This window comes from Armigeres subalbatus, chromosome 2, assembly GCF_024139115.2.
Source record: "Armigeres subalbatus isolate Guangzhou_Male chromosome 2, GZ_Asu_2, whole genome shotgun sequence".
Classification (NCBI taxonomy): Eukaryota; Metazoa; Arthropoda; class Insecta; order Diptera; family Culicidae; genus Armigeres; species Armigeres subalbatus.
In genome coordinates, this window is record NC_085140.1 from 327,109,199 (window position 1) to 327,122,679 (window position 13,481).

Below are 13,481 nucleotides of genomic sequence, written 5' to 3' on the forward strand. Positions count from 1 at the left end.
AAAATACACTCCGGAAATACTCTTTGATCATCGAAAATTGAAAATTATTGCTCAATTAACTTTTGCTCCACAGCCATAAACAGTTTTCGTGCAAATTAGTCCCAAGAATCGATTCCAAGCGCTCTCCTCCCTTCAGCGAATTTCAAACCATCAGCGACTGTCGTCAGGAGACGTTATTCGATGAATTTGCAACGGAACTGTAAACCGCAGCCACACAGCATCCTGAACGAAATTCTTCGCGCGCCATTGAAAGTAGGTACCTACCAAACATCAGCGAAGTAAGATACACATTGAAGAAGATCATCCCCCACCATACCATGCGGTGGATAATATTACTGGAGTGCGTGTGGCAATTTAATCTCTAATTGAAAATGGGCTTTCCGATGCCTTAAATTTAATTCCACCAAGCTCCTAGGGACGACGGTGATGATGCTCAATTCCCCTCTGGGGAAGAAAACAGCTTCGATCTCCTTAAAGAGAAGCTTTGCAATAGGTGAAAGTTCAACCTCTGTTCCGTAGTATTTAGCTCGCCGCCGCAGTATGTAGTCTTAAGCTGTTTGCTGTTTGCTTATTAAAACAACCATCCGAATAAAGCTCGTGCAACCTCATTCATAAGCACTAACTGGCGGGTGGCGGAACTCCTCTGGGAGGCTGGAAATTAAACTGTACTACTACAAACCACCCCGCCCTGTGGAAAAACCATTTTTGGAAACCATTTTGGTCGCTGCTTTTCCTTTCCTTATGGTGGCAGGGGACTCATTTGAATCGGCTTGACTCATAATTAAATTTGGCATTAGTGTGGAGTGTGTTTTCGGTGGCAATTGTTTTTAATGGCTTCCGGGTTTCGGCAGTTTCCTGGAACAGCTCGGATGGTGGAGATGGGGACGAGAGCTACGCTCGATTTAAGTACTGCCATGGGGCTGATACTGGGACAAGTGGCAACAACTTGTGACTTGTGTTTATTGTTTTGTGCGCTATTCGGCTGTGGGGCACTGGAAATGCGCGCAAAACGATGATACTTCGCCCTTTGGTAGGACTTTTATTCGAGGTGATAAATTTGGAAACTTTTTCGACCAAGGCTTAAGTTGGATTTCATAGCTTTATTGTTATTGTTTTTCCAGATTACAGAGGGATTAAAAGATTTTCATCCATTTCATTCAGGAGTTATTCATGTTTGTTCACTGCACAGAATTCGATATTCAGAATTAGGAAAATGAAAATTCACGCGAAATTCAGAACACAGAAGGATCTGCGTTGAATCTTATTAGCTTCAAATTCTTATGACCTCTTCTTCTCCAATGACCAAGTATTCCAACTCGAGTTTTTCCTGCTTTCAAGTTTAGTTTTTTATTCCCATTTCCATAGTTATTGACTAAAAATGTTTCTATTCTTCACGGATTGACGTTCTTACACTGTTGCTCGCAAGGCTAACTTGAGACCCCACATTCTGATTATATAATAGACAAATCATAAGGAATACGTCCTACACACTTGTTCTTCTTACTTCTCACAACATTGTTGATCAGAATTAAACTAACATATATGCTGCAGAATCGTGGATGTGCAATTCTTATTCAAAGTTCAAAACGAACTTATTGGTTGACCGTCATTTACCACGGCTTTTAGATTTTCTCAAAAGCCCTCTATCGAACATAAATAGCAGAATAGAAACTGCGGACCGTCATTATGGTGACCATTTCACAAATCTATTAAGCTTGATCTAAATGGCAGCCGATGCCGTTTTGAATAATATTTCAATAAATACTCATTGAAAATCATATTCAATCGCACCAAGCGTCCTTTTCAGGACCCTCACCAAATTAATGCATTTAGTTCAAACACATTAACGCAATCCTATCGTAGAAAAAGCAATTAAAACATCCATTAGCGAATTTTCACCGGAACTGAGAAAAGCAAACCCGCCATCATCATTGTTCATCAAACATTCATCGATGCCCGGACCCGGACCCGGTCTGGCCATCGCACCGTCATCATACATATCGGCCAACCGACAAAGAGCCAATTGAGGGCATCCACTAGGTTGCACTCGAAAATTGACCCCAATTCAAATTCAAAATGTACGCTCCCATGTGCCAATAGGTGCTCATCAGATTTACGGCGAAATTTCAATTTAATTTTAGCCTCCCACATTATTTAACCAAACACGTTGAGAAATTGATGCAAAGCAAATAAGTGGAGGCTGACAGAATGCACGGGACTTACTTTTATCAAATATGCACTCGGAGCTTTCGAACTAGAGACAGACAAACACTTCCAACTAACGTCGGCGTTGGGCGCCAGTCTGTGACGGTCGGTCGGTCGGTCGGTATGACGTAAAATCAAGGCAAATATTTACTGTTTGCAAGTCAACGTAAATACCGGGAAAGCTGGCTACGCTCTTCCAAATGGGAAAATGAATACTTTATTATGCAGGATAAATATTAAATAATGCAACCCGGGTCCGAGCCCGGAATTCAGTGCAACAAACTGACGGAAAAGTAGGTGGCCCGCCTTCGCTCGCTTCCAGCCCGGTCCCGAGTGGGAAAATCTCGGTCCGGATTTAAATTTTAACTCAGTGCTCACCAGACAGACATTCATCATCTGTCGCTCGGGCATCAGCTGCGATATTTTTTCCTCGGGCCCGCGCGGTACGATGCTTGTGGGACGTGTTTTTTTTCGCCTAGCAACGGGCGCCCGGATCGCGGAAAGTTTGTTGATTCAGGCTATAGCTTGGGATTCCTTCCGCATCTGGTGGTGGGATTCAGGAGAAATGAGAAGCAGTACGAGCGCTGACGGGTTTCATTCTGATTTAAAGAATGTATGAAACTGTAGAAATTTCTGTTTCTACTTGAGTCAGAACCGGGAACAAATTCTTCTTCACTAGATTTATAGCTGAACGAATCGGAATATGACAGCTTACGCACTGCGATGCTCTTGCACTGTATCCAATTCGAAATCAATGGCTTGATGTGTATCCAAATGGATAAAGTCTGACCAGCGTTTATATGAATATCAATTTGTGCTCCCGGCTCGATATGAGTCTGAACTTGTTTGTTAATCTGAGTATGAATCTAAATATAAAATCGAATTCAAGTTGTGTATTATTTTTTTTTTAAGCAAGATATAAATCTAAATCAATGGGGCCCTCCTTAGCCGTGCGGTATGACGCGCGGCTACAAAGCAAGACCATGCTGAGGGTGGCTGGGTTCGATTCCCGGTGCCGGTCTAGGCAATTTTCGGATTGGAAATTGTCTCGACTTCCCTGGGCATAAAAGTATCATCGTGCTAGCCTCATGATATACGAATGCAAAAATGGTAACCTGGCTTAGAAACCTCGCAGTTAATAACTGTGGAAGTGCTTAATGAACACTAAGCTGCGAGGCGGCTCTGTCCCAGTGTGGGGATGTAATGCCATTAAGAAGAAGAAGAAGATAAATCTAAATCAGGATTCAAATCTGACAGCCAATGAGAGATAATAAAAATCTCAATCGGAATTTATATAAATAAATAGAAGATACTTTCCGATTGAGGTTTTCATTATCTTTAACCTGACTGTCAGATGTGAACCCTGATTTAAATTTATATTGGTTAAAAAATAAAATACAACTTCAATTCGATTTCAGATTTAGATTCATACTCAGAATAACAAACCAATAGGGAGCAAACCCCAGTACCGGACACTTACGACATTTAACGCGAAATTCCTATCTGTTTTATGTTATGTTTTATACCGGACGCTGTTTTGGCATATTCAAATATGATTCAATACCTATACCTACCTAATCACGTAAGCACTCATGGGAGGGGCGGGGTTTGCCATTTTCTTACGTTTTATAAAAAAAATAATATGTAAGGGATAAATCTTACCTGAGGGGAGGAAAGGGGGGGGGGGGGGCTTTGAAAACCCCTGAAAAAAATGCTTACGTAATTAGTGTACCGTGTACGGCCCATAACTCGATGCTCTGTAACTCGATGTTTTCCCTTACACAATGAAATTCAAAGTCCCTTGAATCTAGCATACTGCGTTCTCCCCGTACCTCCCTTACTCGATATTCTTTAAGTCGAATAATTTTTCAGAGGCATTTTAACTAGATGTTGTCAGAAATGGTTCACAAGCACAATATTCACGGTTTCGGACCATTTGTCCGAAATTTGTTTGACCGAATATAATTTAGTCGAATAGGTGAAAATTAAATTACTAATGACAAGTGAAGAATTCATACCTGGATACCTGGTTGGCTACAGCGTCGATACATCTATGCCTGGCGTATTGTAGAGCTCCATAATCGTCGGTCTTGGGCGATGTTCCTCCAGTTTCCTCGAACGTTCAGGGTTCCCAGGTCCGATTCCACCGCGTGCAGCCAGCATGTTCGTGGCCTTCCTTCGTGGCGGCTCGCCGGCCCCTATCTGGTTGTATGTTGAATATTGCCTTCGCTATTCTTTCTTCCGACATTCGCACTAAGTGGCCAGCCCACTGAAGTCTGCCGTATTCTATATGATTCATCATATTTTCTACTTTGTACACATGACACAGCTCAAGATTCATGCGTTTGAGCCACACACATCATTTTCTAGTTTCCCACCAAGTATTGTACGCAATACTTTTCGTTCAAAAACACCGAAAGCTTTCCGGTTCGCCTCTTTCCGGTCCACGCTTCATGTCCGTAAAGGACCACTGGTAGAATCGGAGTTTTATACAGAGCAAATTTCGTTTCCGTCTGCATGTTGCGGGATCTAAGCTAACCAGCTTAGGTCCCGCAACATGCAGACGGAAACGAAATTTGCTCTATACAAAACTCTGATTCTTCCAGTGGTAGTAATGTAATCCGTAAAAGGCCCTATTCGCAGCAGCAATACGTCTTTTCACTTCACGGGAAACGTCATTGTCACATGTCACAAGCGTTCCAAGGTAAACAAATTCTTCAACAACTTCAAACTCATCCCTATCAAGCACTACCTCTGCCCCAACACCACTAGGTCTTCTCCTATCTCTACCTGCCACCATGTACTTTGTCTTGGTAGAGTTAATGGCAAGTGAGAAATAGGAGTGAGTAGTGCGAAGATGAAAGTGAGAAGTATGAAGTAAGAAGTGAGAAGTAAGAATTAAGAAGTGAGAAGTGCTAAATGAGAGGTAAGGTAAGATAAGAAGTGAGAAGTGAGAATTGAAATGTGAGAAGTAAGAAGTAAAAAGTGAAAAGTAAGAAGTAGAAAGTGAAAAGTAAGAAGGGAGAAGTGAGAATTGAAATTTGAGATGTAAGAAGTGAAAAATGCGGTGTGAAAAGTGAGAATTAGACCTGTGCGCCGATTGAAGTTTCACCGGCGGCGGCGTGATAGATCATTTTCAGTCAGCGGTGGCGGCGGTGCGGCGTGGGTCGGCGTGAACTAGTTTCAAGCGTGAAAATTTCCTCGGAGTTTCTTCAGAAGTTCTTCAACGAATTCCTCAGATGTTCTTCCACAAGTTCGTTAGGAAGGTCATCAAAAAATTCCTCTAGACTTTCCTCCAGATATTTCGCCGAAAGTACCTCTGGGAAGTTCCTCCAGGAATTCCTCCTCCTACCTTCAAGAATTCCTCCGGAAGTTCCTCCAGGAATTCCTCCGGAAGTTCCTCCGGGAGTTTCTCCAGGATTTTCTCCAGGAGTTCCTCCAGGCATTTCTCCGGAAGTTCCTCCAGGAGCTCCTTCAGAAGTTCCTCCAGGAATTCCTCCAGGAATTACCCCGGAAGTTCCACCAAGGATTACTCCGGAAGTTCCTCCAGGAATTACTTCCGGAAGTTACTCCAGGAATTCCCCCAGAAGTTCCTCCAGGAATTCCCTAGAAGTTCTTTCAGGAATTCCTTCAGAAGGATCTTCAAAAATTCCTTCGAAAGTTCCTCCAGGAATTTCTCCGAAAGTTCTTCCAGGATTTTCTTCAGTTGTACCTCCAGTAATCCTTCTGGAAGTTTCTCTAGGAATCACTCGGAAAGTTTCTTTAAGAGTTTTCCCCGAAATGCCTAAAACATTCCATCCAAATTTATCCGGCAATTCCTCAAGAAGTCTATCAAGAATTTCTTCTGAAATTCCTCCCGGAACTACTCCGGAAGTTCCTCCAGGAATTAATTTGGAAGTTTCTTCACGAATTATTCTTGGAACCATCCATAAAATTTCAGATCACTGATCTTATCAATAAAATGAATGGCCGAATTTCGAGTCTTTGTTCTAGTGAGCATACTTTGGACATAAATTCCTTCCGAAAGCCTCCCATTTTTTTCTAGTGCTGCATCCAAATTTTGCCCATGGAAATTCTTCCTTAAATTCGCCTGCGTTCTCTTCGTTGAGGTCTTCCAGAAGTTTGACACCGTTTGCAAAATCGTTTGAGGTTTTCGATAACTTTGGTGGCTTGTAGCGCCCCTCTCACGTGTGAGAGACCACCAGTCTATTGATTTACCCGACATTCTTGATACAATACCTCAGGGGAAATTCTCGAACGATTGCTGGCTGAATCTTGCCAAGCCAACTTGCCAACTTGCCAAGCCAGCGGAAACCCAAACTCGCTCTCCTTATTCCTTATTGCCCCTCGTACTCACTTAAGCTCGCTCAACCCAATACTCACTGACCGAAGAGGAATAGAAGTCTGAAATAACCAATCGACCAACGGAATGACGGAAACGTACGAAAACAGTGTGTTCTGAAAACGGAAATGCTGCTAATAAAATCAATTGGCATCCAGATCTTCTAATTCAACTTTTATTTATAAATACTTCATTCGGGTTGGACGGAAAACTAAATGGGCTTATGCTAACCTGGGAAACTATTGGTTTCTCCGGTGGGGTGCCGAAGACGCTGAACTGTCAGACGGGGTCGATTCGTTCGACCGTGTGTGCTGGTGACGTCGGTGTCTCCGGAGCGTCGAGTTACCGGCGGCTTGCCAGTGGGCGATCGCTGCTGCACATGATGGCGGTGTGAGCTCGTGCGCAAAATGACCGAATTAAAGGTGCGGAGGGAGTGGCGGCTGGACGGAAGACTTCCGATTTTCGACCCTCGAGAGCGTCCGGAATATCGTTCCCTCGAGCTAGTAGTCCACTTTCCCTTGCGACCCGATTCAAAGAGCGAGGACTAAAAGAAAGCTACTAACTCTTGGTTCAGGTTCGGTCCAGCGTACGATAATTAGCGACGTACGGGGACCGTGCTCTCGGAACCTGACCACCGGGGGTTGTAGCGTACGGGTGGTTCTACGACAGTTTTTGGCGACTGTTGGGTCAGTTTCGCTCAACTGACTAGCGAACTTCACTCCTCTCCGTTTCTTCTTCTTCTTCTTATTGGCATTACATCCCCACACTGGGACAGAGCCGCCTCGCAGCTTAGTGTTCATTAAGCACTTCCACAGTTATTAACTGCGAGGTTTCTAAGCCAGGTTACCATTTTTGCATTCGTATATCATGAGGCCATCACGATGATACTTTTATGCCCAGGGAAGTCGAGACAATTTCCAATCCGAAAATTGCCTAGTCCGGCACCGGGAATCGAACCCAGCCACCCTCAGCATGGTCTTGCTTTGTAGCCGCGTATCTTACCGCACGGCTAAGGAGGGCTCCTCTCCGTTTAGCTACCTCGAAAGGCGGGCCTTAGCGGGCACACGAGCTCGAATGGTCGCTCTGCTACCCACAGCCAGGGATTGAACTTATCATTTTATTATCATTTAGTATTCAGCCAATAACTCATTCCAGAGGCGGAATTCCGAAAAGTGTTGTATGGCGGACTTCTAGCGCTGATTCCCCTCTACAACTTTGTCTAAGAGTACATTGCTCTATGCCTAATATTCACAGCGTGAAACGCTAAGATCACTTAATATACTAAATGATAATAAGTGTTATTATCATTTAGTATATTAAATGATACGAGCGTTTCCCGCGGTGAATATTAGACATAGAGCAATGCACCCTTGGACAGAGTTGTAGAGGGGAATCAGCGCTAGAAGTCCGCCATACAACACTTTTCGGAATTCCGCTTCTGGAATGAGTTATTGGCTGAATACTAAATGATAATGAAATGATAAGTTCAATCCCTGCCCACAGCTAAAATCGGACAGGAGCCCCAAATTGACTCCGCCGGTCGCTTTCAAATTTCCAGCCCGTACAAAAAAGCGCCTATGCGCTGGAAGTTCAACGCGAATGGCGAATGTTAGTCAAAAACTAATTAAAAACTATTTACACGAATTACCTTTTTTTCCAAATAATTTCTCCGGCAAATGGAGTAGAATCACGTAATCGTCAGGCACACTGACGGAAAATAAGCTGTATCTGGAAGACACCAAAAGATTCCTTTTACATCACTTCACTTTCTTAAAACCACTGTTCTCAATTTTCAACCTTCGACAGACTTTGAAAGTATTATTCACAAAACTCGGAACTGAAAAACAGCGATACTTCTACTCCTCTAGTGCGAGGGAAAAAGAACGAGCTTAAGGATTATGCCCTACAGGAAACCTTGAAGGACAATTGATTATTATCCCCAGAATTTCAAATGGCGATAGCAGTTTGGCGCCTTCCTAGGTTTAAGCAAATGGTTGAAAACGAGATCAATACTTTCAGGAGAGCCATTGCTGCACTCACTGAAGCAGTATACTACTTTGTTTAGCCGAGACGCAAACCGTACGAAACATTACACCTCCCAAGACAGTTAAGTAGTCAGGCAAAGACGGGTTGTATTTTGGTCTCGCTTTGAACTTTGAATTGTCAAGCCGACATAACGAATTCTAGCATTTTTTTGCTTAAAAAAGATAAAAACGTCCAAAGCTAAATTAATTCAAATGAAATAAAATATATACGGAAAAGAACAAAAATAATTATTTAACAATAATTAAGTTTTAATTCAATGTAAATATTATTTTGTTTACTTTAATTACAATAATAAAACTCATTTTAAAATTTATTTACGATTGATTTTGCTTAAAAAGATAAAAACGTCTAAAGCTTTTCGTTATTTTTTTTTATTTATTTCAAAATATCAGTCCAACGTTACAAGTTTCCGCGGAAATTACATCAAGAATACTTTTACAAATCCCTCTATAGATTCCCCAGATTATATAGATTATTTTGAATTTCAGGATTAGGAGCTGCTCTGATTTATTCCTCCAGCTGGAATTCACGATAGAATTTCCCCGGTATTATTCAAAAGAGTTCCTAAAACATTTCTTGAAGGATTTCTTTAAGAAGTTCCTGAAGAAATTCTAGAAGGAGGTTCTGGATAAAATCCTGGAGGAATTCTCGAAAATAATGTGGGAGAATTGTTGAAGAAATTTCAAGACAATTATCTAAAGGATTTCCTGGTTTAAATCTCTGTAAACATTTTTAGGTAAATTCTTGAAATAATTTTGGGTGGAGTTCGTGATGGGCTTTCAGAAGATATAATTAAAGGAATTACTTAAATAGTTTCTGAAGAAACTCCAAGAGATATTCAAGAAGTTGCAGTATTTTCAAAGAGACGTTAAAAGAAATAAAAAAAAACTATTTTCGAGTTTCAGAAACAAAAAAAATATGTTTAAATGAAAATCTGACATAATTTCAAACCACAACACTTAAGAAATTCTAATAGGAGTTTCTTAAAGTTTTCTAGCAGCAATTCCTAAAATGTTGATTTCTTCTTTCCTTTTCCTTCTACTTTCTTCCGCTTTATGACTTCTTTCTTTTTCTCTCTTAGAAAGAAGTGAGAAGTGAGAAGTGAAAAGTGGGAGTTGGGTATTGAAAGTAAGAAGTGCTAAGTGAGAAGTGAGTAGTGTGCAGTAAGAAGAGAGAAGTGAAAAGTGACACGTGAAAAGTGAGTACAAGAAAGTGAGAAGTATGAAATGGAAGTAAAATGTGAGATGTAAGAATCGAAAACAACAAATGAGAAGTAGTGAGCAGTAAGTAGTGAGAAGTAAAGAATGAGGGTTGATAGGTGAGAAGTGTGAAGTGAGAAGTGAGGACTGAGGATCGAGGAGTGAGAAGTGGAATGTGGAGTTAAAAATTGTGAAATTAATCCTTATTCTTACCAACTTGCTTCATTCCTCTTTTCACTTTCTTTTTCCTTTTTTTCTTTCTTCTTCCTTTAACTATTTCTTCCTTTCTGTTTCCTTATTCTCTCTTTCTTCTACTTTCTTCCTTCTTCCTTTACCCTTTCCCTATTTATTTTCCTTTCTTCCTTCTTCCCTTAACTTTCTTCCGTTTTCTTCCTCCTTTCTTATTCTATCTTCCTTACTCCTTCTATCTTCTTCCTTATTTCTTTGTCCTTTTTGCTTCATCCTAATTTTTCTTTTTTCCTTCGTCTTACTTCTACCTAATTTTTTCGTGCCTCTTCTTTCTGTCATATCTCACCTCTTACTTCTTCAACAGATCGCTTATCACATCCCATTCATCATTCTTCACTTCTCACCTCTTGCTTCTGTTTTCCTTGCTACTCACTTCCTACTTCTCACTTCGCATCTATCACATCTCACTCTTATCACTTCTCACTTCTTAATATTCACTTAATAATTGCAACGGAAGAAAATAGCCGCGATTTGAAGCACCGGCGTTTACAATTGTATGCAGAAGTTTGGCGACAATACCAACAAACGTTCTTGCCCCAGAATTTAGCTTTTCTTTTTGTTTGTATTTTAGATTTCATTACCAAGATACAAAAATAACAAGGGGCCCTCACTGTAAGATTTTTATGAAATAAATGTTAGCCTTTTAAGCTTTTTTTAAATTTCAATACAATGGTTGTATAAGAATCTTCCGAAATTGTATATGCAAAAAAATAAACAGTTTGTGCAGAACTGTATTAAAATTCGCAATCCGCTGGTTGGGTCTACATTTTGACAGTATATTCTCTTTACTCGTTTGATAAATTATTGAACAAGAGCAATTCATCCCAATAGAACCACATAGTTTTAACAAAGTTTTATACCGATTCTTTGAAGATACTTCTGATTTAACGGAGTATGCCATAAAACTTTCCTTACATACTTAGGTTATAGTGGACCTGAAGCGTCTTAAAACTATGATAGGAAAATTGAAGTTTCAGATTACTCGAACTAGATCAAGCCTCTTATAAAGATTTTGATATGCCTCAACAAAACTATGGTAAAACTTAAATACATCCAAATAGAATTTAAATTGTCACTTGAGAAGGAAGGAGGACAGGAGACGTGGAAAACGCGAAGTGGTGAGAAGAGGGGTGCTGCTAGGAATAGGGACCCCAAGTCATGTTAGGTAGGAATAAGAAGTGAAGACGACAGTTAATAAAGTGTTGCGAGGTGAAATTCGTTGGTTTTTCCTACATTTTAATTGCATGAATTCCCTGTCCACAATTTGTTTGAGGTGAACGTGCCGATTCTGAGGCCATTGGTTCAGGGAGTCTCGGCATAACTCTCGACATACATACCCGAAAATTACAGCCGTCAATAAAAAAATATTATACGTTTTTGATCAGACCTAGCCAACAATGTCCTTTGCCAATGGAAATCATGGTCAAATCAATGCGGGTACCGAAGGATGGACATGCTGAAGCTTCTTCTCTGAATATTTCACGGAAATCGTTTCAAACAGCAGCCTACTCCATTCATTTCAATTCCTCTTTTTTGCCCCGATAGAAACAGGTTAATTGTAAATTTAAGAACATTACAAAATAGCCAAAAACAAAACATGTTATCTATAACCACATTTTGGGAGGGCGTAAAAGCGGCAATGAAATCATTCCAGTTTTACATATATGTATGTAGGGAGCGAGACCATTTGGGCAGCACCCCCTATTTCCGTCCGCATAACTCGACCACGTTCCAACCAAATGGCTTGATTGTTTGTACATCATTAGATATTAACAAAAACTAAAAAAAAAAAACAAGTAATTCGGTTGTAATGCGCTCGAGTAATGAACGTTGCTGACGGGAGTAGGGGGTGCTGCCCAAATGGTTCTCTACCCTAGATGATGTACAGAATAATGATTACATTTTGGTTGTATAGCCTTTTCAAATGTTGCTCAAAACTTTTCAGATTTCCTGAAATCTCTCAAATTTAAACTTTTAAAAAAATACAGTAAATCTGAAAATGATTACCAAACAGTTCAGCTGTTGAAACCCTTCGCATTGATGCAATTGTCGAGCATACCCTGGTGAATTTGAATAAAACAGTATGTAATCTAGGGTGTTGAAAATAAATGCATTCATGGGTCGGAAAGGAACGATGTCGATGATTCCAATATAGTGAAATTTTAGAAAGTATAAAAGTTGATCATTTGATAGATATTTGCGAATGCTCCCAATCCTCCAGGTTTATTGTGAAAGTGATCATATCTCATCTCCACCCATGGATGACAGCAGCTTGTCAGTTAAACTCCATTGTTAATTTAATAAAATTTTAGCCAACGGACTAAGCAACTAGATTCCTATTTGCATTTACCGACAAATCGTCAAGAATCCAATTTGAAATGCTGAAACAGTTTAAAGTTCAGTTTATTTATCAACAACATTGCAGTTAACTGCTTATGTTGCTTTTGTCAACCATTTGTTTAATGGAAGCACGCGACGGCCTACAAAAATATGCAACTACTCAAAGCAAACATTTCCGTTACCCATCCGGCTCACGGCTAGGCCGTTCGCTACCAGTCTTGAAGTGCGTCATTTTGACCGCCGGTCAACAACAATTCCGTTCAGCGAATTTGATTATAAAACGCACCGGGCGCGAACTGCTTAACCATTAGTCAACTTCGACGTGTCCAGCAGTGCATTACCTGTTCCACCAAGGAAATCATCCGACTTCAACGAACGCACCATGAACAAGTTCATCATTTTCGCTTTCGTCGCTCTGGCCGTCGGCACAACCCTGGCTGACTACGCCAAACCAGCACCGGCATACCACGCTCCGGCCCCAGCCCATCACGCCCCGGCTCCAGCTTACCACGCCCCGGCTCCGGCACACCACGGCCATGCCCACGCCGCCCCAGCTGTGGTCCACACCTACCCGGTGCACGCTCCCCACGCCAAGTGCGGTGCCAATCTGCTGGTCGGATGCGCCCCAAGCGTCGCCCACGTTCCGTGCGTCCCAGTGCATCCCGCACCAGCCCACGGACACGGATACGGACACGCTCCAGCTCCCCACTACCGTGCCCCAGAATCCGACTCTTTCGATCAGTTCGAGGAATAAGCTCCCCCGCGGAGTGGCTCCTAGGAGAACCTGTAAGACTGAAGCCACAGCAGAAGCAGCGGCAGCGGAAAACAACTCGACCCGGCGCCTCACACCAACCACGAGCCACGGATCGCGTTAAGGATTTTCGTACGGTAGCAAAAATGTGACAAATACTATGTATTGTACAATTATTAAATAAAATGATTTTAAAACAAAGTTTTGTGCGAAGTTATTTGAAAAGAGGGGAATAGTAGAGAAAGCTTTGGGTCAGGTTGTCTGTTGATTCTTTTGCTATTCGCTGGTTCATACAAATCCCTAACATGGGTAATATAATATGAATAGAATATTTAAGTCTTTATCATAC

The 13,481-nt window shown here is 41.3% G+C and overlaps 1 protein-coding gene across 1 annotated transcript; it reads left to right on the forward strand.

Moving 5' to 3' along the window:
* The first annotated feature begins 12,712 nt into the window (after window positions 1-12,712).
* LOC134216884 (vitelline membrane protein 15a-1-like) lies at window positions 12,713-13,258 on the forward strand. The gene has a single exon (XM_062695666.1). It carries the CDS (start codon window positions 12,764-12,766, stop codon window positions 13,133-13,135), a length of 372 nt encoding a protein of 123 aa, XP_062551650.1. The 5' UTR covers window positions 12,713-12,763; the 3' UTR covers window positions 13,136-13,258.
* The last annotated feature ends 223 nt before the right edge of the window (window positions 13,259-13,481 follow it).

Coding starts and splice junctions, on each gene's coding strand:
- LOC134216884 (XM_062695666.1), top strand. CDS start 12,764: ATGAACAAGTTCATCATTTTCGCTTTCGTCGCTCTGGCCGTCGGCACA.